At 38.1% G+C, this 25,104-nt stretch overlaps 1 protein-coding gene across 1 annotated transcript in view; it reads left to right on the top strand.

The window, feature by feature from the left end:
* The first annotated feature begins 655 nt into the window (after positions 1-655).
* The window catches only part of LOC127671006 (vomeronasal type-2 receptor 116-like), a 42,255-nt gene continuing 17,806 nt past the window's right edge, over positions 656-25,104 (top strand). The window contains exons 1-3 of the mRNA XM_052165648.1: positions 656-870; positions 22,334-22,625; positions 22,989-23,795. Coding sequence (XP_052021608.1) covers positions 656-870; positions 22,334-22,625; positions 22,989-23,795 — 1,314 coding nt within the window. The remainder of the gene's footprint in view (positions 871-22,333; positions 22,626-22,988; positions 23,796-25,104) is intronic.

The following is a 25,104-nucleotide window of genomic DNA, read 5'->3' as shown; positions in this document are numbered from 1 at the left end:
TATAGACATGCATGTATGAAAGATAGAATTGTCTCAGAACCCTAAGAACCATACGAGAGTAAAAAGTGAACTTAAGACCAATACTATTAAGTTTTTTGGAGCATGGTGCACCTTTAATTAAGTTCATCAGTTCTTGGTATGGGTCTTTAATGTGTATTTATATTTTTCCAACAATGATTTCCTTTGATGTGATATGTGGGCATTATCTTGAAAGGCTCTCGAATAAATTCTTTCTTGGTAAACATTTTAGGCCATAAACACAGAGGCAGAAAGCAACACTGGGGTATTTCAGTCTTGGAGTAATTATTGTGATTCCTAGTGGAAATGAAAGCATGTCCTTTGATGCTGTAACCTGTTTGTCACTGAGTGAGGTGACTCATATGGATAGCCTGAAGGATAAAGTGCCATAGAATTCTCACAGGGTGAATGGAAGTATCCTTGCACATATATCTGGCTGATTAGAGTGTAATATTCGGTCATCATGTCAACAACAACAGTGTAAACACACACACACTCACACACACACAAGCACACACATGCAAACACATATGAGCACTGAATATATATATATATATATATATATATATATATATTTGTAACACACCATAGGTTGTACCATTCCACGACTTAGATCTTGGCAGAAAGATCTCTTAATATGCTCTTCTCTTGGCTTTTTATCTTCTGGTTTTTACAGATGCGAACACCCATCTGGATCATTGCAGCCCCTTTTGGCCTAACAGAATCAGAACATGTACTGCAACATGATGGGTCTGTGGTCATTGGTGCATTTTTTCCTCTCATAGGTGACACTGCTTCAAGTTTAAAAATAGATTGGAAAACATTACCTTTGGGCACATCTAATGATTTATGGTAAGTGATTTGTATCAACTCATTTTTAAATATTCATTTGTCCTACTTTAAGTGTGGATTTGAACCTTATTCCAAAAATTTCTCCTCATGAGGTTTCCTTCATATATTCCCTTCCAAGATCCTCTGTTTAATTTTCCTTTCTTGGTGACTCCTTATGTCCTCTCAAGTGAGAAGAGAAATATGTCATTACAGAGTTTTGTGTTTCATATTTGGTCATTGCAGTTTGATCACCTTTCACCATGCTGTCTGTAATTCCTCAGACTGTGAGCACATTTCATGCCAGTCCTGTACTACAAGGGATGTTGGCAGTAGCCTAACACAACACTTCAGAGAATCGCGGAGTTTCATTTGTGATTGTATTAGAGCAGGTAATACCTTTGAAATCTGTGACATTGTAATACCTCCTCAGGTTCTAGAGTGATCAGTGTTGCTTGTGTCAGCTGACACAGATTTGAATGCAGTGATGGCAGAATTAGAAATTTATCTCTCTTCACTTTTAATTTCTATCCTTACCATTTTGCAGAGTATTGAAAGCTAATATTTTTAATTCATATGATTTCAGATTTTTATCCATTACAACCTATTTAATTTATAAATTTCCACTATGCAATACTTGATTTCATGAATTTATTCATACAGGAATATTCTGAGATTATGTCACTGAAGGCTCTTTCCTAGACAGTCTAATATCTGCAGGAACTGCAGATCTAGACAAAGTCTGCTTCAGCTTCCTTGGTAATCTCAGACATATATAGCAATGTACAATAATTTTTCAAGGAAATAAAGTGTATATTGTAGCATGCTGAAATTTCTATCAGGGTATATATAAACTAAAGAACTGAAATAGAGAAACAAAGTACACACTCAACTCTGAATTCAACCTGGGGAAGGAAAACTGTGCAATGAATGTCCTGCTTCTGGTCAGTTGCTGGAAAATTGCTGAATGTCTAAGTGGATTTAGTCTAAGTAGAAACATTGCTAACACTTTGCTAGCAAATTGGTAAGTTGATAAATTGTTAGGTCAAGACAGTGTAGAAGGGAAATGATTCAGAAATAAAACATCATTAGGTGAAGAAGACATCTTTTCATATTTTGAAATAAATTTTAATATTAAAGATGATCAGAGTAATCCAAAAGTTCACAACCAGCTGGAATATTTCATGTGGCTCTCTAAATGCCCCAGGTATGTATCTTTTTTAACTTTGCAAGAACCATGGATGCACTTGATAAATCTTTTACACTGTTGTGCAGTTGCACCACGTCAGGAACCACTTTGCACTATACCCCATGTCTGTCCAGACTGTGTAGTGGGAGCAATCTCACTGCAAAAGCACATTTGCAGTAGAACAGCTCATCAAATGCTAACAAGTGGAAAATGACTTGTCAGATGATTTAACAGGATATGAAATAAGACAACAGAATTTGGGAAGTGATTTCTTTTTTCATGTATGATAAATATATGTATAAAGTATAAATATATTAAATATATTTATATTCGCCTTATTTAATGTAATTTAAAATTATCTAGTTTTCTACAAGAAAGGGTATCTGAATATAAAGTATTCATATAAAGTAAATATAGAGTAAGATCTATTAAATTTCATTCATGCTTCTGATTAAATCTTTTATAATAGAGTGATGCAGTGCACAGTCATTTTGAAAAAGGATCTTTCTGATATTCTTCCTTTTCCGTTTCTATGTGCACAAGTGCAAGCGTCAGGGTCACAATGAACACAATGATCATGTGCTTTAGAGTGGCTATAATTATGAGACTTAACACTGGAGTTTCAATATACGTGTGTGTAATTGAACTCATTTTCTGATTTTTTATTATTAATCCAATTTGCAATAGTTTAGTGGAAGGTATTTTTTTAATCAAAAAAAAATATTTTGGAATCATAAACAGCAGGCAAGCATGAAAACCCCAAGCTGAAGTGTTTCCCAATAAAATGAAGTCTACATGTTTGATCCATTTTATATACTGGTGTTTAAATAACTAACTTTTTTCAGCAAAAATATTGCTAGTGATGCCTTCAGTTACAAGGATATTTGGTGGATTTCAAATTACCCAAAACATCCTAATCATTAAACTGTAGTATTTTTGGTGTAAGGTGATTTAAATTAACAAAATAACATGATAATAGTACTGTGGAAGTGAAAGTACATAGTAATAATCAAAAGAACAAGTTCTTTTGTTTTTTTGTTTTGTTTTGTTTTTGTTTTTTGTTTGTTGTTTTTGTTTTTTGGAGACGGGGCTTCTCTGTATAGCCCTGGCTGTCCTGGAACTCACTCAGTAGACCAGGCTGGCGTCGAACTCAGAAATCTGCCTGCCTCTGTCTCCCAGAGTGCTGGGATTACATGTGTGTGCAACCACCGCCTGGCAAAGAACAAGTTCTTTATACACACATGACACTAATATTTGTTACATTGGGGCTATTCTTGCATTGTCCCTTAAGCCCTATTTCTTACTTGCTCTCTCCAAATCTGTACCTCAGAACTAATCTGCTTGTCAGTGAGAACATGCCATGTTCATCTTCCTGGGTCTGGATAAGCTTGCTCTGGATAAATCTACTTCCAAATTCCATGATGCTCTATTAAAGAGTTGTGTACTATGGCAGTATGTAAACTTAACACATTTTTGTCTATTCTTTGACTGAGGGATATCTAGATTGCTTCTGGTTTCTGGCTGTTATGCAGTAAGTTGCAAAGAACATGGTTGAGCAAATGTCCTTGGGCACAACTGTAGAATATTTTGATGTATGCTCAGAAGAGGTATGGCTGGCTATTGAGTTGCTGATGGACAAGGTCACTGTAGAAGTTTGCCATGAATGGAGGAGCAAGCATATCCTTTCCTTGAGGTCCTCACCAGCGTCAACTGTCACTTTTGTTTCTGATCTTAGCCAAGCAGACATGTGTAAGATGAAATCACGGAATCATTTTGGTTTACATTTTTCTGTTGAATTTTGAACATTTATTTAAATGTTTCCCAGACACTTAAGATTTTTCTGTTGAAAATTCTGTTTAGATCTGTACTGCATTTTAATTGAAATATTTGATTTGTTGTTTTCTAGTCTCTTGAGTACTCTAAATATTTTGGATAATAGCTATCTGCAAGAAGTGGAATTGGTGAAAATCTTTCTGCATTCTGAAGACTGCTGTTTTGAACAACTGGTCTTTCCTTGGCCTTACCAAACCTTTTTTATTATCATTTTATTAGCTGTGATAATGTACAGCAACTGCATGATTGGTGTTCTGTTCAGAAATCTTTCCTCTTCAATGCATGCAACGGTTTGCCCTAATTTCTCTAGGATTAGATTCAGTATTTCTGGTCTAATGTTAATATCTTTGATCTATTTGGAATTTAGGTTTGTGCAAAACCTGGATGTGCAACTAATTGCATTCTATAATCATTGACATCTAGTGAGACCACAACAATTCATGGAAAATACTTTCTTATTTACAATTGTATAATTTTTGGATTTTTATCTGAGATCAATTGTCCATAGGTGTATGGATTCCAATAAGGGTTTTTTCATTTAATTCTATTAATAAACCCGTTTGATGGTTTTATTACGATTGCTGTGTAGTACAGTTTGATATCAGGGAAAGTAATACCTTGGGATTTTCTTTATTGTACATAATTGTTTTATCTACAGTGGGATTTTATTTCTACGTATGAAGTTACATATTCTTTTAAGTTTTGAAAAGTATTCTGTTGTAATTTTGATAATGATTAAGTTGAAACAGGAGATTTCTTTTGATTAGAAGGCCATTTTCATTATGTTGATCCTACTATTACATCAGCTCTTGAGATCTTTCTGTCTTCTGACATCTTCAATTTATTTTCAATGACTGAACATTTTTATTATACATGTTTTTAACTTGCTTGGTGTTTGTTACCACAAGATTTTTTATAATTTGTGGCTGTTGTATAGAGTGGTTCCCTAGCAATTTCTTCCTTGGTCTCCTTATTGATTCCATATAAGATGGTTATTGATAATATTTGGTTAGTTTAGTATATGTGACTTTGGACTCACTTATTTATATTATCATATCATCTGTGAATAGTGATATTTTGATAGCTTCCTTTTCAATTTGAATTCCCATAAACTCCTTTTCTGTTTTATTGTTCAATCTACAACTTCAAGTACTATATTAAATAGTTCTGGAGATAGTGGACAGCTTTGTCTTCTTCCTGATGTTTGAAGAATTGCTTTCTTGGATTTAGGCTTGGTGTAAACTGGCTTTCTTAAGTGTATGTCCCTTATACCACAGATCAGTAGAAAATTATTTATCTTTAAAGGTTTCTCCATGTTTTCAAATGCTGTTTCAACATTTAATGACATGATTATGCACTTTTTTCAGGTTTTTCATACTGTGGATTACATTGAAAGATTTGTATATATTTAACCATTTCTTCATCTCAGAGATGAGACCCGGTTGATCATAGTAGATGATGTTGTCAATGCCCTTTCAGTTCTTTGCAAGTCCTTTATTGAGTAGTTTCACCTACTTTCAGTAGAAATTTTTCTACAACAGGCTTTCTTATACTCTGTGGTGTTTGGTCATTAGAGTGTCAGTGGCATCATAAAAGGAATTGGGCAATGTTCCTTCTGAATATATTTCTAGGAAGATTAGCATTAGTCTTTCTTTGAGACTCTTGTTGAATTCTCCTCTAAAACCATCTGACCTTCAGTTTTTGTTTTTGTTGTTGCTTTGCTTTAATTGAATGATTTTAATGACTTCTTCTATATCCTTTGGGGCTACAGGTCAATTTGTACTGCTTATCTGATTTTCATTTAACTGTGGTAAGTAGTATTTATGAAGAAAACTGTCCCTTTCTTTTACCAATTGTTTGGAAGAAGGGTCTTTAAAGGAGGAACTAATGATTATTTGAATTTCTTTGTTATCTTTGGTTGTTTGCCTCTTTTTCTTTCTGAATTTGTTAATTTGGGTACAGCTTTCGTGTCTTTTAGGCAGTTTGGATAAACATTTTTTCATCTTGTTTTGTTTTAGAGAATCAACTCTTGTTTAACTGATTGTTTTGTTCTTTCTGTTTCAGTTTTAATAATTTCAGCCATGTGTTTGACTATTTCCTACCATGCACTTATCTTGCATGTGTTTGCTTCTTTTTATTGTAGAATATTCTGGTGTGCTATTAAGTTGAATGTAGAAGATCTCTCCAATTACTTTATGAAAGTACAGACTGCTTTAACATTTCCTCTTAGCACAACTTCATTGAGTCCCACAACTTTGACTATGATCTGTATTCATTTTCATTGAATGGCAACGAAGTTTTGAATTTCTTCCTTTATGTATACCTTGATCCAGTAGTCATTCTGAAGAGATACCTTCAGTTTCCATGAGTTACTATGCTATTTGTTGTTCTGTCATTCATGATAGCTTACAAATGATGTCATTGTTGATAGCCTGTTAATTAGTATTTGCCTGATCAAATATAAAGGTTTATTTCAATGTTTTTATGAGTTTAAACATACTTTGTGAATAATTATGTGGTCATTTTCTAAGAGTATTAGAGGAGGTGCTCAGAAGAAAGTATTTTCTTTTGTGTTTGGGTGAAATACTTTTTAGTTATCTGCTATGTCCATTTGGTTCATATTGTCTATTACATCTACAATTTCTATATTTAGTTTTTGTCTGGTATGTCCAGACTATTGGTGAGAGTGGAATATTGAAATCTTGCACTACAAGGGTGTGAAGGATGATGGGATTTGAGCTTTAGTAATGTTTCTTTTCAAATATTGGTGCCCTTGAATTTGAGGCATAGTTGTTGAGAATAGAAGTATAATATTGATAGATGTTTCCTTGGTAGGTATGAAGTCCACTTCCCCATCTCCTTTTGGCAATTTTAGCTGGAAGTCTATCTTGTTAGATGGTACCTTACTGATCTTCGTGGATATTGGTTGGGAAACTCCTTCCAGGCTTTTATTCTGAGATATTTTTTTTTTTTATCTTTGATGTTGAGGAGTTTTTGTATTATAAAAATAACATAGTAACATCTTGATTTTGTAGTCATTTTATTTGGTTGTGTTGTTTTTCAGAGAATTATTTCCATTGTTAATGAGAGACAATGATTAATGATTATTAACCCTTGTTATTTTATTTTAGGTATTGATGTTGGTGGTAGTGGTGGAGTGTATGTTTGCTTTGCTTCTTTTGTAATGTTGGTATGAGATTATTTATTGTCTGAATTTTCAGGGCTACATTTGACCTCCTTTAGTTTGAATTTTTCTACAAGTCCATTGTGTACTTTGTCTTTCTCATGGACTATCTCGTTTTCTTCATCTATTGTTAGTGAAGGTTTCACTGGGTAAAATACTATCCATGGATATCTGTGGTCTCTTGGAGTCTATATGAAATCTGCCTTGGCCCACATGGATTTTAGAGTCTCTCTTAAGAATTCTGATTTAGCCTGCACGGAAGCCACTTCAGAACTCTGTCTCCCACCAGTCAGGAGAGGTTCATCCATCTTGGTTTCGGGCTCCAGAGATCGGACAGACTGAGGTACACAAACATAATCTGAGGCCAACACCGCGGTGGTCTGAGCCCGACGGGCGTTGGCCTGCACCCAGGCCCTGGGCTGGTCGGGGGGCCATCGGGGTGCCAACCCAGCCTGGAGGTTTTTGCCCAGGCCTGCGCGCGCACCACCATTTTGCCTGTAGGACGACAGAGAGCTCTGGCGGGCAGACCTGTAACAGGCATAGCCTGAGGCTAACAAAGCGGGGGACTAGGCCCCAAAAGGCACAAGACTGACCCCAAGAACTGGGCGGCTTGGTTGGCCATCTGTGAGTCAACCAACCCAGGAGGTTGTTAGCACAGCAGACTCTCCCGGCGCTTTCAGGGAGCACGGGCGCGCACGACCGCCATCCTAGTCACCTGGTAGACGCAATTAACAGTCATAGCCCTAGGGGACCTTTGCTCGGACCTTGGCCTCCCAGGCTTTTGCCTGGACTCAGGGACTGGGCAGCCAGGCTAACCTTGTGTGCGCCAGCCCAGTTGGGGGATCGGCTGCCCAGCGGAGTGAGCGGAACACAGGGGAGGTCACAGCAGCATAAACCGTCGGCACTCCCTGGGGATGCACACGGGCTCCATCTGGTCCACAGACACAATCTGGGGAAAGGACTCAGGCAGAAGCCCTCAGCTCAACTCTCTCTGATTCCGGAGCCAGATCAGCCTGGGCAGCCGCACCACATCTTCAGGTCCTGCAAGAGGCTAGCTGGGCTTTCGGGCGGCCAGCTGGGAGAAGTCAGTGTGCTCCAGTGAATCCAGCGGGCCCCAGCGTGAGCCTTCGGGTGCCTGCTTCAGGATCTGAACAGCCTGGGCAGCAGCACCCTGTCTACAGGCAGTGCAGGGGGTAAGCTGTGCACCAGAGGCCAACGGGGAAGGGGCAGCTTGCACTGACAAGACAAACTAACACTAGTGAGAACTAGATGGCAAAAGGCAAACGCAGGAACGTCACTAACAGAAATCAAGGCAATATGGCGACATCTGAACCCAATTCTCCTCTACCAGCATGTCCTGGATACCCCATCACACCAGTAAAACAAGATTTGGATTTAAAATCACTGGTCATGATGCTGGTATAGGAACACATGAAGGACATACTTAAAGAAATTCAGGAGAAAATACATAAAAAGTTAGAAGCCCTTGCAAGGGATACACAAAAATCATTGAAAGAAATCCAGGAGAATACAAATGCCAACAAGGAGGAAATGCAAAAAACACTTAAAGAAATACAGGAGAACTTTGGTCAACAGGCTGAGGTCATGAAAGAGGAAACACAAAAATCTCTTAAAGAAATACAGGAGAACTTTGGTCAACAGGCTGAGGTCATGAAAGAGGAAACACAAAAATCTCTTAAAGAATTACAGGAAAGCACAAACAAGCAACTGAAGGAGCTAAGCAAAACCATCCAGGATCTAAAATCAGAAGTAGAAACAACTAAGAAAACTCAAGGGGAGACAACTTTGGAGATAGAAAGCCTTGGGAAGAAATCAGGGGACAGAGATGCAAATATCAACAACAGAATACAAGAGATAGAAGAAAGAATCTCAGATCCTGAAGATTCCATAGAAACCATGGACTCAACAGTTAAAGAAAATGCAAAATGCAAATAGTTTGTAACCCAAAATATCCAGGAAATCCAGGACACAATGAGAAGACCAAACCTAAGGATTATAGGCATAGATGAGAGTGAAGATTTACAACTTAAAGGGCCAGCAAATATCTTCAATTAAATTATGGAAGAAAACTTCCCTAACCTAAAGAGAGAGATGCTCATGAATATACAAGAAGCCTACAGAACTCCAAACAGACTGGACCAGAACAGAAATATTTCCCGTCACATAATAATCAAAACACCAAATGTTCTAAACAAAGAAAGAATACTAAAGGCAGTAAGAGAAAAGGGCCAAGTAACATATAAAGGAAGACCTATCAGAATAAAAGCAGACTTTTCACCTGAGTCTATGAAGGCTAGAAGGTCCTGGGCAGATCTCATGCAGACTCTAAGAGAACACAAATGCCAACCAAAACTACTGTATCCAGCAAAACTCTCAATCACCATAGATGGAGAAACTAAGGTATTTCAAGACAAAACCAAGTTTACCCAATATCTAGCCACAAACCCAGCCCTAAAAAGGATAATAGGAGGACAACACCAATACAAGGAGGGAAACTTCACCCTGGAAAAAGCAAGATAGTAACCTTTCATAAAACCCAAAAAAGTTAAGCATTCAAATTTAAAACATAACGTCAAAAATGATAGGAAGTAACAATCGCTATTCCTTAATATCTCTAAACATCAATGGACTTAATGCCCCAATAAAAAGACACAGACTAATTGACTGGATACGTAAACAGGACCCTACATTTTGCTGCTTACAGGTAACACACCTCAGGGTCAAAGACAAACACTACCTTAGAGTAAAAGGCTGGAAGAAAATTTTACAAGCAAATGGTCTCAGGAAACAAGCTGGAGTGGCAATTTTAATATCAGATGAAATTGACTTTCAACCCAAAGTCATCAAAAGAGACCCTGAGGGACACTTCTTGCTGGTCAAAGGAAAAATACATAAAGAAGAACTGTCAATCCTGAACATCTATGCCCCAAATGCAAGGGCACCCTCTTTCGTAAAAGAAACTTTATTAAAACTAAAAGCACACATTGCACCTAACACAATAATTGTGGGTGACTTCAACACTGCACTTTCCTCAATGGACCGATCAGGAAAACAGAAACTAAACAGGGACACAATGAAACTAATTGAAGCTTTGGACCAATTAGATTTAACAGATATATATAGAACATTCTATCCTAAAACAAAAGAATATACCTTTTTCTCAGCACCTCATGGTACCTTCTCCAAAATCGACCATATAATTGGTCACAAGACAGACCTCAACAAATATAAGAAGATAGAACTAATCCCATGCCTCCTATCTGATCACTACGGAGTAAAAGTGGTCTTCAATAGCAACAGAAACAACAGAAAACCCACATACACGTGGAAACTGAACAATACTCTACTCAATGATACCTTGGTCAAGGAAGAAATAAAGAAAGAAATTAAAGACTTTTTAGAACACAATGAAAATGAAAACACAACATACCCAAATCTATGGGACACAATGAAAGCAGTGATAAGAGGAAAACTCATAGCCCTGAGTGCCTCCAAAAAGAAAATGGAGAGAGCATACATTACCAGCTTAATGACACACCTGAAAGCCCTAGAACAAAAAGAAGCTATTTCGCCCAGGAGGAGTAGAAGGCAGGAAATCATCAAACTCAGGGCCGAAATCAATCAAGTAGAAACAAAGAGAACCATACAAAAAATCAACAAAACAAGGAGCTGGTTCTTTGAGAAAATCAACAAGATAGATAAACCCTTAGCCAGACTGACCAAATGGCACAGAGAAAGTATCCAAATTAACAAACTTAGAAATGAAAAGGGAGATATAACAACGGAAACTGAGGAAATCCAAAAAATCATCAGATCCTACTACAAGAGCCTGTACTCAACACAACTGGAGAATCTGGAGGAAATGGACAATTTCCTTGACAGATACCAAATACCAAAATTAAATCAGGACCAACTAGACCATCTAAACAGTCCCATAATGCCTAACGAAATAGAAGGAGTCATAGAAAGTCTTCCAACCAAAAAAAGCACAGGACCAGATGGCTTCAGTGCAGAATTCTACCAGACCTTCAAAGAAGAGTTAACACTAACACTCTTCAAACTATTCCACAAAATAGAAACAGAAGGAACACTACCCAATTCCTTCTACGAAGCCACAATTACGCTGATACCAAAGCCACAAAAAGATCCAACAAAGAAAGAGAACTTCAGACCAATTTCCCTTATGAACATCGATGCAAAAATACTCAATAAAATTCTTGCTAACTGAATCCAAGAACACATCAAAACGATCATCCACCATGATCAAGTAGGCTTTATCCCAGGAATGCAGGGTTGGTTCAATATATGGAAATCCATCAATACAATCCACTACATAAACAAACTCAAAGAACAAAACCACATGGTCATTTCATTGGATGCTGAAAAAGCATTTGACAAAATTCAGCATCCTTTCATGCTTAAAGTCTTGGAGAGAACAGGAATTCAAGGCCCATACCTAAACATAGTAAAAGCAATATACAGCAAACCGGTAGCCAGCAATCAAACTAAATGGAGAGAAACTTGAAGCAATCCCACTGAAATCAGGGACCAGACAAGGCTGCCCCCTTTCTCCTTATCTTTTCAATATTGTACTTGAGGTACTAGCTCGGGCAATTCGACAACATAAGGAGGTCAAAGGGATACAAACTGGAAAGGAAGAAGTAAAACTATCATTATTTGCAGACGACATGATCGTCTACCTAAGTGACCCAAAAAACTCCGCTAGAGAGATCCTACAGCTGATAAACAACTTCAGCAAAGTGCCAGGTTATAAAATCAACTCAAGCAAATCAGTGGCCTTCCTATACTCAAAGTATAAGCAGGCTGAGAAAGAAATTAGGGAAATGAACCCCTTCACAATAGCCACAAACAGTATAAAGTATCTTGGGGTGACTCTTACCAAACATGTGAAAGATCTGTATGACAAGAACTTCAAGACTCTGAAGAAGGAAATGGAAGAAGACCTCAAAAAATGGGAAAACCTCCCATGCTCATGGATTGATAGAATCAATATAGTTAAAATGGACATTTTGCCTAAAGCAATATACAGATTCAATGCAATACCCATCAAAATCCCAACTCAATTCTTCACAGAGATAGAAAGAGCAATTATCAAATTCATCTGGAACAACAAAAAACCCAGGATAGCTAAAACTATTCTCAGCAACAAAAGAAAATCTGGGGGAATCAGTATCCCTGACCTCGAGCAATACTACAGAGCAATAGTGTTAAAAACTGCATGGTATTGGTACAGTGACAGGCAGGAGGATCAATGGAACAGGATTGAAGATCCAGAAATGAACCCACACACCTATGGCCACTTGATCCTCGACAAAGAGGCTGAAAACATCCAATGGAAAAAAGATAGACTTTTCAACAAATGGTGCTGGTTCAACTGGAGGGCAGCATGCAGAAGAATGCGAATTGATCCATCCTTGTCTCCTTGTACTAAGCTCAAATCCAAATGGATCAAGAACCTCCACATAAAGCCAGATACTCTGAAGCTAATAGAAAAGAAACTGGGGAAGACCCTTGAGGACATCGGTACAGGGAGAAAGTTTCTGAACACAACACCAATAGCGTATGCTCTAAGAGCAAGAATTGACAAATGGGACCTCATAAAATTACAAAGTTTCTGTAAGGCAAAGGACACCATCAAGAGGACAAATCGGCAACCAACAAATTGGGAAAAGATCTTCACCAATCCAATCCTATATCCTTTATATATATTAGAAAGAGGGCTAATATCCAATATATATAAAGAACTCAAGAAGTTAGACTCCAGAAAACCGAACAACCCTATTAAAAAATGGGGTACAGAGTTAAACAAAGAATTCTCACCTGAAGAACTTCGGATAGCGGAGAAGCATCTTAAAAAATGCTCAACTTCATTAGTCATTACAGAAATGTAAATCAAAACAACCCTAAGATTTCATCTTACACCAGTCAGAATGGCTAAGATTAAAAATTCAGGAGACAGCAGGTGTTGGAGAGGGTGTGGAGAAAGAGGAACACTCCTCCACTGCTGGTGGGGTTGCAAATTGGTACAACCACTCTGGAAAGCAGTCTGGCAGTTCCTCCGAAAACTGGGCACCTCACTTCCAGAAGATCCTGCTATACCACTCCTGGGCATATCCCCAGAGGATTCCCCACCATGTATTAAGGATACATGCTCTACTATGTTCATAGCAGCCCTATTTATAATTGCCACATGCTGGAAAGAACCCAGGTATCCCTCAACAGAAGAGTGGATGCAAAAAATGTGGTATATCTACACAATGGAGTACTATTCAGCCATTAGAAACAATGAATTCATGAAATTCTTAGGCAAATGGATGGAGCTAGAGAATATCATACTAAGTGAGGTAACCCAGACTCAAAAGGTGAATCATGGTATGCACTCACTAACAAGTGAATATTAACCTAGAAAACTGGAATATCCAAAACATAATCCACATATCAAATGAGGTACAAGAAGAAATGAGGAGTGGCCCCTGGTTCTGGAAAGACTCAGTGAAACAGTATTCGGCAAAAGCAGAATGGGGAAGTGGGAAAGGGTGGGTGGGAGGACAGGGGAAGAGAAGGGGGCTTACGGGACTTTCGGGGAGTGGGGGGGCTAGAAAAGGGAAATCATTTGGAATGTAAATAAATTATATCGATTAAAAAAATTAAAAAAAAGAATTCTGATTTAATTCTATTTGGTATGCCTTTATATATTACTTTCCATTTTCTCTCTTTAATTTTAATCTTTTTTGTATTTCTTCTTTTCTTTTCTTTTGTGTACTTAGTGTTTTGATTATTATGTAGCAGGAATGCTTACTTAGCTTGTCTTTTTGTTATTTTGTAAGTTTCTTGCATGATTATAGGCAATTCTTTCTGTAGGATATGACATTTTTATTCTAAGGCTTTGTTAAAATATCCTGGATTTCTGACACGGGGATTCTCTACTTCTCCTATTTCTATGTGTCTAAACTTTGTTTTTTATATTGTCCAAGATTTTTCTGGATGTTTTGGGTCTGGGATTTTTTTAAATTTTACATTTTATTTGAAAGATGTGTCTATTTTTTCTATGCTGTCTTCTTTTTTCTTATACAAATACATTATTTATCGTTTTTTGTTTATATTTAAAATGAGAATTCCTTTTCCAGTTACACTTTCACAAAGCCCCCCATCACATTGCCCCTCAACCCCCTACTCTTTACCTCTAAGAGGGTGCTCCTCCACCCACTCACCCCCTTCTGCCTCACCCATCTAGCATCCCTTTACACATAGAATCATGCCTCCTTCCCTTCCCTTGATGTCAGAGAAGGCCATCTCCTTCTCCATATGTATCTGGAATCATGTCTTGTTTCATGTACAATCTTTGGTTGCTTGTTTAGTCCCTGGGAGGCCTGGATGGTCCAGTTACTTGATGTTGCTCTTCATATGGGGTTGCAATCCCCTTCAGCTCCTACAGTTCTTCCCCTTCTCTTCTATTGGGGTCCCTGCGTTCAGTCCAGTAGTTGCCTGTTAGTTTCTCCATTAGTAATAATCAGTTGCTGGCATAACCTCTCAGAGAACAGACATACCAGGCTCCTTCCAGCAAGCCCTTGATATCAACAAAATTGTGGGGGTTTGGTTCTACAGGTAGGATGAATTCCTAGTAGGGGTGGCCTCTAGAAGGGTTTTCCTTCCGTCTCTCTTGCATTTTTGTCTCTCTCTTTCCTTTGGACAGGAATATTTCTGGGTTTAAAGTTTTGAATTACATGGGTGGCATCATGATTCAACTGGGGGTCATTTGACGATCTATTGGAGGTTGTCTGTACAGGTTTTGTATCTCTTTCTTGGATATTACTACTAAAGTCATCCACATTGCATCCTGGGAGCCTCTCACTTTTCTGGAGTCTGGGACTGTCTTCTGGCTACCCCCATTTACCCATCTCCACTGCTACTTGTTTCTGTTTTATTTTCTGTCTTCTCCCCTGTCTCTTCCATTACCTGTTCATGCCCCTCCCTTTTGCCCTCCTGCTCCTCTATCCCTCTCCAGTAGCTCTTGTTCTCTAACTCTGTTGGTGAGCTTTATAGTTCTTTAATTATGTTTAGGTATGGAATTGAATTCCGGATCTCTCCTATACTTTTAGCATGAGGGGGTGTTTTATTTTGTGAAAAGTTTTTCAGGATCCAATGAGAAGATCATGTGGGGGTTTTTTGTTTGACATTGTTTATATAATGGATTAAGTTGATGGATTTCCATGTATTGAAACATCTCTGCAACCCTGAGATGAAACACAATTGATCATGGTGACTAATCATTTTGATGTGTTTTGGATTCATTTTGCTAGAATTCTATTGAATATTTTTACAGCAATATTCATAAGGGAAATTGTTAACTGTTCTGAAGTTCTCTTTCTTTGTTGGGTCTTTGTGTGGTTTAGCATAAATGAGGCTTTACAAAGCATAAATGAGGCTTTGTAAAATGTATTGGGTAGTGTTCCTTCTGTTTTTGTTTTGTGAAAGAGTTTGAGATTATTGGTATTAGGACATCTTTTTTTTTAATTTTTTTATTCGATATAATTTATTTACATTTCAAGTGATTTCCCCTTTTCTATACCCCCCACTCCCCAAAAGTCTCGTAAGCCCCCTTCTCTTCACCTGTCCTCCCACCCACCCCTTCCCACTTCCCCGTTCTGGTTTTGCCGAATACTATTTCACTGACTCTTTCCAGAACAAGGGGCCACTCCTCCTTTCTTCTTGTACCTCATTTGATGTGTGGATTATGTTTTGGGTATTCCAGTTTTCTAGGTTAATAACCACTTATTAGTGATTGCATACCATGATTCACCTTTTGAGTCAGGGTTACCTCACTTAGTATGATGTTCTCTAGCTCCATCCATTTGCCTAAGAATTTTATGAATTCATTGTTTCTAATGGCTGAATAGTACTCCATTGTGTAGATATACCACATTTTTTGCATCCACTCTTCTGTTGAGGGATACCTGGGTTCTTTCCAGCATGTGGCAATTATAAATAGGGCTGCTATGAACATAGTAGAGCATGTATCCTTATTACATGGTGGGGAATCCTCTGGGGATATGCCCAGGAGTGGTATAGCAGGATCTTCTGGAAGTGAGGTGCCCAGTTTTCGGAGGAACCGCCAGACTGCTTTCCAGAGTGGTTGTACCAATTTGCAACCCCACCAGCAGTGGAGGAGTGTTCCTCTTTCTCCACACCCTCTCCAACATCTGCTGTCTCCTGAATTTTTAATCTTAGCCATTATGACTGGTGTAAGATGAAATCTTAGGGTTGTTTTGATTTACATTTCCGTAATGACTAATGAAGTTGAGCATTTTTAAAGATGCTTCTCCGCCATCCGAAGTTCTTCAGGTGAGAATTCTTTGTTTAACTCTGTACCCCATTTTTTAATAGGGTTGTTCGGTTTTCTGGAGTCTAACTTCTTGAGTTCTTTATATAAATTGGATATTAGCCCTCTATCTGATGTAGGATTGGTGAAGATCTTTTCCCAATTTGTTGGTTGCCGATTTGTCCATTTGATGGTGTCCTTTGCCTTAAAGAAACTTTGGTATTAGGACATCTTTAATTCTGATAGAAATCTACCCTCAAATCTTCTGGCCCTGTGATTTTTTTTTAATTTTTTTTTAATTTTTTTGGTTGGCAAAGTTTTAATGACTGCATCTCTTTCTTTCTTTCTCTCTTTTTTTTTTTATTGAGTATCTTCTTCATTTACATTGCCAATGGTAAACCTTTCCCAATTTACCCCCTCCCGAAGGCCCCCTCCCAAAAGATTCCCTACACCTCCTCCCACCCCCTGCCTCCATGTATATGCCCCTCTACCGGACTCAGTACCAACTTCCCCCCAACATTTCCCCTGTTCGTTTCCCTTTGTTGCGGCCTCTATTGAGCCTTTACATGACCAAAGACAACTCTTGTCTCTGATGCCTAACAAGGCCTTCCTCTGACACATTTTTGGCTAGAACCATGTGTACCCCTTTGTTGAGAGTTCAGTCCCTGGGAGTCTTGGGGTGTCTGCGTGTCCGAAGTCATTGTTCTTTCCAGGGGGCTATATACTCCTTCAGTCCTCCGGACCACCCTCCATATCCTCCGTGGGGACCACAAGCTCAGTCCAATAGTTGGTTGCTAGATTCTGCCTCTATTTATAAGGCTCTGGCAGGGCCCCTCTGGAGACGCCATGGCATGCTCCTTTTGGTACATGCTTCTTGTCATAGTATCAGGGTTTGGTGACTGTTTATAGGATGAATCTCCACGTAGGGCAGTCACTGTGTGGCCTTTACTTCAGACTCTGCTCCACACATTACCTCCCTTATTGCTCCTGAGAGTATTATGGATACAGAAACTGTGGTATATATACACAATGAAATACTATTCAGCTATTAAAAACAATGAATTCATGAAATTTTTAGGCAAATGGATGGAACTGGAAAGTGTCATCCAGAGTGAGGTAACCGAGTCACAAATGAATGCACATGGTATGCACTAACTAATAAGCAGATGCTAGTCCAAAAGCTCAAAATAAACAATTTACAATTCACCCATAACAGGAAGATCAAGAAGAAGGAGGACTTACGTGAGGGTGCTATGGTTCCTCTGAGAAAGGGGCTTCCAGTTTTGTTGAGTACAGGCTATGGTATTAGGACCTGATAATTTCTTTAAATTTCCTCCATCTCTGTTGCTATGTCTCCCTTTTCATCTATGACATTGTTAATTTGGATACTGTCTCTGTGTTGTCTAAATAGTTTGGCTAAGTCTTTCCACTATCCTGTTGATAAAGAAACAGCAAGTGCTTTTGCTGATTCTTTATATAGTTCTTTTTGTTTCTACTTGGTTGATTTCATCCTCGAGTTTGATTATTTCCAGCTGTCTACTCCTCTTTGGTGTATTTACTTATTTCTGTAAGCGAGCTTTCTGGTGTGCTGTTAAACTGCTAGTGTATGCTCCCTCCAGTTACTTTTTGGAGGCACTCAGAGCTATGAGCTTTCCTCTTAGCACTGCTTTCACTGTGCCCCATAAGTTTGGGTATGTTGTGTCTTTCATTTTCATTGACTTCTAAAAGTCTTTCATTTGCTTCTTTATTTCTTCCCTGACCAAGTTACCATTGAAGAGATAGATGTTCACCTTCCATGTGTACATGGTCTTCCCATTTTTGTAGTTATCGAAAATCAGCCTCATTCTGTGGTGGCCTGGTAGAATACATGGGATTAACTCAAAATTCTTGGATCTGTTGATGTTTATTTTGTGTCCAAATTATATGGTAGATTTTTGAGAAGGTACCATGGTGAGAAGAAGGTTTATTATTTTGCTTTAGGGTTAAATCATCTGTAGTTATCAGTTAAATCCATTTGTTTCATAACTTCTGTTAGTTTCACTGTGTCTCTCTCTTTAGTTATGTATCCATGATCTGACCATTGGTTAGATTGAAGTATTAAAGTGCCCCACTATTATTGTGAGATTCACTGTGTGCTTTGAGCTTTAATAAAATTTCTATTATGAATGTGGGTGCCCTTGCATTTGTAGCACAGATGTTCAGAATTGAGAGCTTTCCTTGGCAGATTTTTCATCTGATGAGTATGAAGTGTCCTTCCTTATCTTTTTTGAAATCTTTTGGTTGTAAGTAGATTTTATACAGTATTGGAATCGCTACTCCAGCTTCTTTCCTGAGACCATTTGCTTTGAAAATTGTTTTCCAGCCCTTTACCCTGAAGTAGTTTCTGTTTTTGTCTGTGAGGTACGCTTCCTGTATGCAGCAAAATTCTGTATCTTGTTCACATATCCAGTCTGTTAGTCTATATCTTTTTATTGGGGAATTGAGTCTATTGATATTAAGAGATGTTAGGAAATAGTGATTGTTGTTTCCTGTTATTTTTGTTGTTAGAGATGAAATTATGTTCTTTTCTTTTGGGTATCTTCTTTGGGGTTCCTTGAAAGAAGATTACTTTCTTCTGTTTCTAGGGTGTAGTTTCCCTCCTCCTCTTGGAATTTTCCATCTGTTATCCTTTGTAGGGCTGATATGTATAAAGATAGTAGCCTGTGCTGGCATTTGTCTTCTCTTAGGGTTTGTATGATATCTGCTGAGGATCTTCTAGCTCTCATAGTTTCTGTTGAGAAGTCTTGTGTAATCCTGATAGGTCTGCCTTTATATGTTACCTGACCTTTTAAACTTGCTGTTTTTAATATTCTTTATTTTCTTTGTGCATTTTGTGATTTGTCTATTATGTAATGGGAGGAATTTGTGTTCTGGTTCAGTCTGTTTGGAGTTCTGTAGGCTTATGGGCATCTCTTTCTTTAGGTTATGGAAGTTTTCTTCTATAATTTTATTGAAGATATTTAATCGCTCTCTCTGTCGGGAATCTTTGTTCTATTCTATATCTATTATCCTTAGGTTTAGTCTTCTCATTATGTCTTGGATTCACAGGATGTTTTGAGTTAGGAACTTTTTTTTCATTTTGTGGTTTCTTTGATTGTTGTGTCAATATTTTCTATGGTGTCTTCTCCATCTTAGATTCTCTGTTCTATTTTTTGTCTTCTCTTAGTGACGCTTGCATCTATGAGTCCTGATCTCTTTCCTAGTTTTTCTATCTTCAGTGTTGTCTCCCTTTGTTTCCTTTGTTGTTTCTATTTCCATTTTTAATCATGGATGGTTTTGTTCAGTTCCTTAACCTATTTGGTTGTGTTTTCCTGTAATTCTTTAAGGCATTTTCATGTTTCCTCTTTAACACTTTCTACCTGTTTTCCTGTATTCTCCTGTATTTCTTTAAGGGGGTTATTTATGTCCTTACAGTCCTCTATCATTATCATGAGATTTGATTTTAAATGAGAGCCTTGATTTTCTGGCATATAGAAAGTAGATGGTTGGCATATCCAGGGCTTGCTGTGGTAGGAGATCTGGGTTCTGCTGATGACAAGTAGCCTTGGTTTCTGTTGTTTGTGTTCTTGCCCTTGGCTCTTGCCATCTAGTTATCTCTGGTGTTAGTTGGTATTCCTGTCCCTGATTGTGGCTTGTCCCTTCTGCAAGTCTGCGTATCAGCACTCCTTTGATATCAGTTCTTTCTGGAAGGAGTTCTTTCTGTGGCCCAGGGTCAACTCTGGGCACAGACAGAAACTCAAGGGATCCTATCTCACACTTCTCATTGGTTCCTGTGATCTGAGGGCTCTAGTCAGGTCCCTCAGAGCAGATTGTTAGTCTTATCTGTGCTCATAGGTTTGTCATCACTACTTGGAGACTAACTCTCTATTGGCAGTATTTTGGAATAGAGAGCTGGTGCACAGGTTCAGCTCTGGGATGGAAACCAGAAGTGAAACTAGATGTTGTTTTTGGGCAGGGAAAATATCCTGTCAATGTTGCAGCTTCAGAGCTTACGTGGGCTTCCATGAGTGCTCATCAGTGGGGAAAAGCAGAAATCACCGAATCACTTGAGGCTAGACGTCCATATGTTATTCTGACCGTCAGACCTGACTGTCCTCTTTAGCAGTGAAGTTCTACTATGTTGACTTCTTTCTTTCTCCTGTATTTTAGAATCATTTAGTGGAAAGCATCTAACTTAGCCAAAACGTCAAGAAACGATAACTTAGATACTTTTTAACAATATTTGTGACTTCACAGTGGAATTTTTCTACTTTTTCATTTTCTTTGAGATAGGATTAATGTATATCCAGGGTTGTATGGAAGCAAGATATAGACAGACTCATTTGGAATTTACAGATAGGCCTGCTTCTGCATGTTTAATAAGGTTGTATGTAGTAGACTCATGCACCCACCAGTGGTATAGATAATGACAGATGCTTTTCAATATTTTAAGGCATAGGAGTTTTAGGTGGGCAGATTACCAGAAAGCTTTGAAACTCTCCACTGAAATACCTGCCACTATGTCCTGGATGTGGTCAACTCTACTTCTTTGCTCAACTTCAGGTCCATCCAGAAACCACAGTGTCCTGCTAGCAAGACTCCCACCTTTGATTTCTGCTTTGAAATATCCCTATATCTCCTGGAAGTTTTGCTATTCACTTTCTTTCCAGCTATTGGTAGTCAGATATATCTTACATCCAAAAGGAAAGTGAGGAAGGATGTATGTTCACAAAATATCAGGCCAGTGATGGTCTGCAGAAATAGCAAAACCAAGAAGTGACAACTAAGCTAGCACTTTACTCCCTGAATGATTAGAATTCAGCAATCCAATAATAGTGACAAAACATCACACAATGTGCCCCAGCATAGAAACTTACCACCAATCTTGATCCTCTTCCTGGTTTTCTTTCTTTCTTTCTTTCTTTCTTTTTTTTTTTTTTTTTTTTTTTTTTTTTGGTTTTTTTGGATTTGGTTTTTTTTTTGAGACAGGGTTTCTCTGTTCCCTGAGACAGAGTTCCCTGGCTTTCCTGGAACTCACCCTGTAGACCAGGCTGGCCTTGAATTCAGAAATCCGCCTGCCTCTGCCTCCCAGAGTGATGGGATTACTGGCGTGTGCCACCACCACCCAGTTTTCTTAAGGAAATGAATCTGGGATAGTATAGAAAGTAGACAAAACCAGAAACCTAGTAAGCTTGAATATATCTGAGACCCTGGCATCCTGGTACCCAGGCACCCACTAGAGATTGTAGGCATCTCCTAACTCACTACTACATTCCTGAATTGGTTATTTGCCATATTTTCCACATAAGGACATAAGACATGTGATCACATACCACAAAACATAGTTTTCCATGCAAATGAGGTACCTAGTGGCTCTGAGGGTTTACACACTATGATTCGCTTTCTAGCTATTCCATCTTGCAAAAGGTATTTCATCTCTGGCCCACACAGAGAACGTTGCATCCATCTATTTTCCAGGGTAAACCAAAAATGAACAGTTAGTTCAAAAGCCAAATCTTGCCACAGATAGACTGGAATCACAAAGCTAGCCCTTTCATAATAGTAAATCACACGAATCTGGTGACTTCATGAAAAATAAACTATTTTACATAGTTTGGCATACTGGAAGATAAGAAGAGTGGATAATTTGTGAAGAAATATATTTTATTCTACGATGGAATTATGTTATATTTCCACATCTGGAAGTCAGAGAAAGCAAACTCCCTTGGATATATAATTAACAAGTTTTGCTCTTCAGTATATCATTTGAAATGAAGAATTTGTTGAAGGACTGTGTGCTCTAAGCAAACACAAGCTTTCAGAATGTAAAAGCCATTGCTCTAAAGTTATAGGTATAATAGTTATAAGTTCCCAATATGAATGCTGTGATACTTCTATGCAGGATGAATATACAAAACTACCAACTTGTTTTGGCAATGTTATTTGCCATCAATGAAATCAACTTGAACCCTCATGTTTTACCAAACACGTCTCTGGGACTTGAGATATATAATCTCCCAGATGCTGAAAGGAACATTCTGAAGAATGTATTCTATTGGCTCACAGGTTTGAGCATATTTATCCCTAATTACAATTGTAGAAAAAAGTGGAAATCGGCTGCTACACTTACTGGAATATCATCGAAATCATCTGAAATCATTGGGACATTGTTGGGTCTTTACAAATTTCCTCAGGTAAGTGCACATGATGTGAGTGGTGGGAAGCCAGCTATTTTTTCCCTCAGAATTAGCTGTTTGCAAAATGAAAAGGAGAGATTTTGATTAATTGGCATTAAAGAGCAAATACAAAGAGAAGTACGGACACAGCCTGTTATTTTTTTACTTTGATGTAGAGTAAGGAGGGGGGAACAGTACACAAGGCAATTTAAAACTTTAATACTTTTCAATAATTTTTCTGGAAACACTCAGGAGATGAGATGTGACATTAAGAACTATTGAGCAGAGTATCAACTTTATAACTTAAATCGGGTTTTTAAGACTAAGACTACTTACATGCCATTTATTGTTCTACTTTTTAAAATACTGATTTCCTTTCAGCTTACTGTTGGGCCTTTTGATCATGCAGAGATTGACACAAATCAGTTTACATCTCTGTACCAGGTAGCCCCCAAAGACACGGCTCTGTTCTGTGGTATTGCCTCTTTGATGCTTCATTTCAGCTGGACCTGGGTGGGACTGCTAATCACAGATGACCACAAAGGTTCTCAGTTTGCATCAGATTTTAGAATGGAGATGGAAAAGAACAAAGCCTGCATAGCTTTTGTGGAAACAGTATCATATGTGGGAGAATCAATATATCATTCGCTAACCTATGATCAGATGCGTACTCTAGAGTCATCAGCAGATGTGATTGTAATTTATGGACCCATTAATTTACTATTAACTGTAATAGTAAATATCCATAGAAAGTACACAATGAATAAAATCTGGGTTATGAATAAAAACTGGATTAGCCCAAGTATTCATCCATATACAGTGTTACATTTATCCCATGGGGCTCTCACTTTTTCACCCCATCATGGGGAGATTGTTGGTTTCACAAAATTTATGTGGGAAGCCAATCCTGTTAAGTACCCAGAAGATACTTTTCTTCTTATCTTGTGGATGATTTTTTTCAATTGCTCAAGATTGCCTTCTGTACCTAAAATCATCGAAAAATGTCTGTCCAATGCATCTTTGGGATTGTTGCCAAGGAGTCTTTTTGAAATGGTCATGACTGAAGAGAGTTACAATGTGTACAATGCTGTGTATGCAGTGGCCCACAGTCTCCATGAGAAGAATCTCGATCAAATACAAGTTCAACCACAGGCAAATAGTGATAGAACTCTGTTATCCCCCTGGCAGGTAATGTGACTTTCTTTGTATTTTAAATTCACCAACATGACACAGATGCCTGAAAAGCTCTCAAACTAGTAATGCTATATTATTTTTCCATTCAATAACCTATAAGACATAGTGCATATTTCAGTGCTTAGATATCAATATAGTTCAATGTCTATGTATATGATGAATGGCCTGTAGAAGATTCTGTTCAACACACTAATTTTTCTTTTTGTAGAAATAGCCGAGATAGCTGGGCATGGTGGCACATGCCTGTAATCCCAGCACTTGGGAGGCAGAAGTAGGCAGATTTCTGAGTTCGAGGCCAGCTTGGTCTACAGAGTGAGTTCCAGGACAGCTAGGACTACACAGAGAAACCCTGTCTTGAAAAAGAACCCAAAACCCCCAAGCAAACAAAATAAGAAATAGCAGAGATATTTGTCTTGATAATTTCTCAGTAAAAAAACCAAGATTTTCATTAATGTGCCGATCCCTGAAGAATCTTCATGTCTTAGAGTTGGGAATACCCAGGGGATGCTCCACCATCTCAGAGAAGTTGATGGGGGTTGGGTGGTGAGATGGATTAGTCTAAAAAGAGGAACTGCAATCAGGATGGAACTGAATAATTACATTGAAAAGCATACAAAAACTATAAAAAAGGAAATGTAGATCCAAATTCTAGAGTAGATTTAGAAAGTAGAATGGGAATTGCCAAGAAAAGGTGATTAGAGGGTAAAGGTAATGAAAATGTTGTTTAGAGGATACCACACTTTAGATAAGTAAGAATAATTTGTTGTTTCACAGCAAGACATATAGTTAGTTGTGATGGGTAGTCATAGTTGTCAATGTGACTGCATCTGCAATCCAAATCCAAATGCCAAGCTGCTGGGTCTCCTGGAGTTACCCTGGTTAAGCTGTCTTGAGAGGCATGTGTCAGGCGACTTAGGGGCATTAGGCCATTGGATCTAGGGAAATTTTGTGTGTCTTTGTATTCATAGGAACAATAAGCACTCTCTAAGTCAGTGAAGCATACAGGACAACTGTGTACCTCTGGGTTTCATAGAAGTCAACATACATGTAAGTCATGGCTACCAATTCATGTTAGGCTATGCTTTCTAGTTTGAAAACTGCCATTGTATTCTATGTTGCTAAGTTTATAAAACATTTGATTGTTTGAAATGCATGTTCCCATTCTAGCAAATAAACAAAAAGAACAAAAAGAAAAAAGAAAAAAGGAAGAAAAATCCAGGTTTTCAAGTTCATTTTACACAAAATATATACAAACTCCTGTATGCCATTAGAATAAGTATGTACTCTAAATCAGCCAACTCCT

The sequence above is a fragment of the Apodemus sylvaticus genome, chromosome 20, assembly GCF_947179515.1.
Source record: "Apodemus sylvaticus chromosome 20, mApoSyl1.1, whole genome shotgun sequence".
Classification (NCBI taxonomy): Eukaryota; Metazoa; Chordata; class Mammalia; order Rodentia; family Muridae; genus Apodemus; species Apodemus sylvaticus.
Note: the sequence above shows the minus strand (reverse complement) of the source record. Positions and strands in the feature narration are given on the sequence as shown.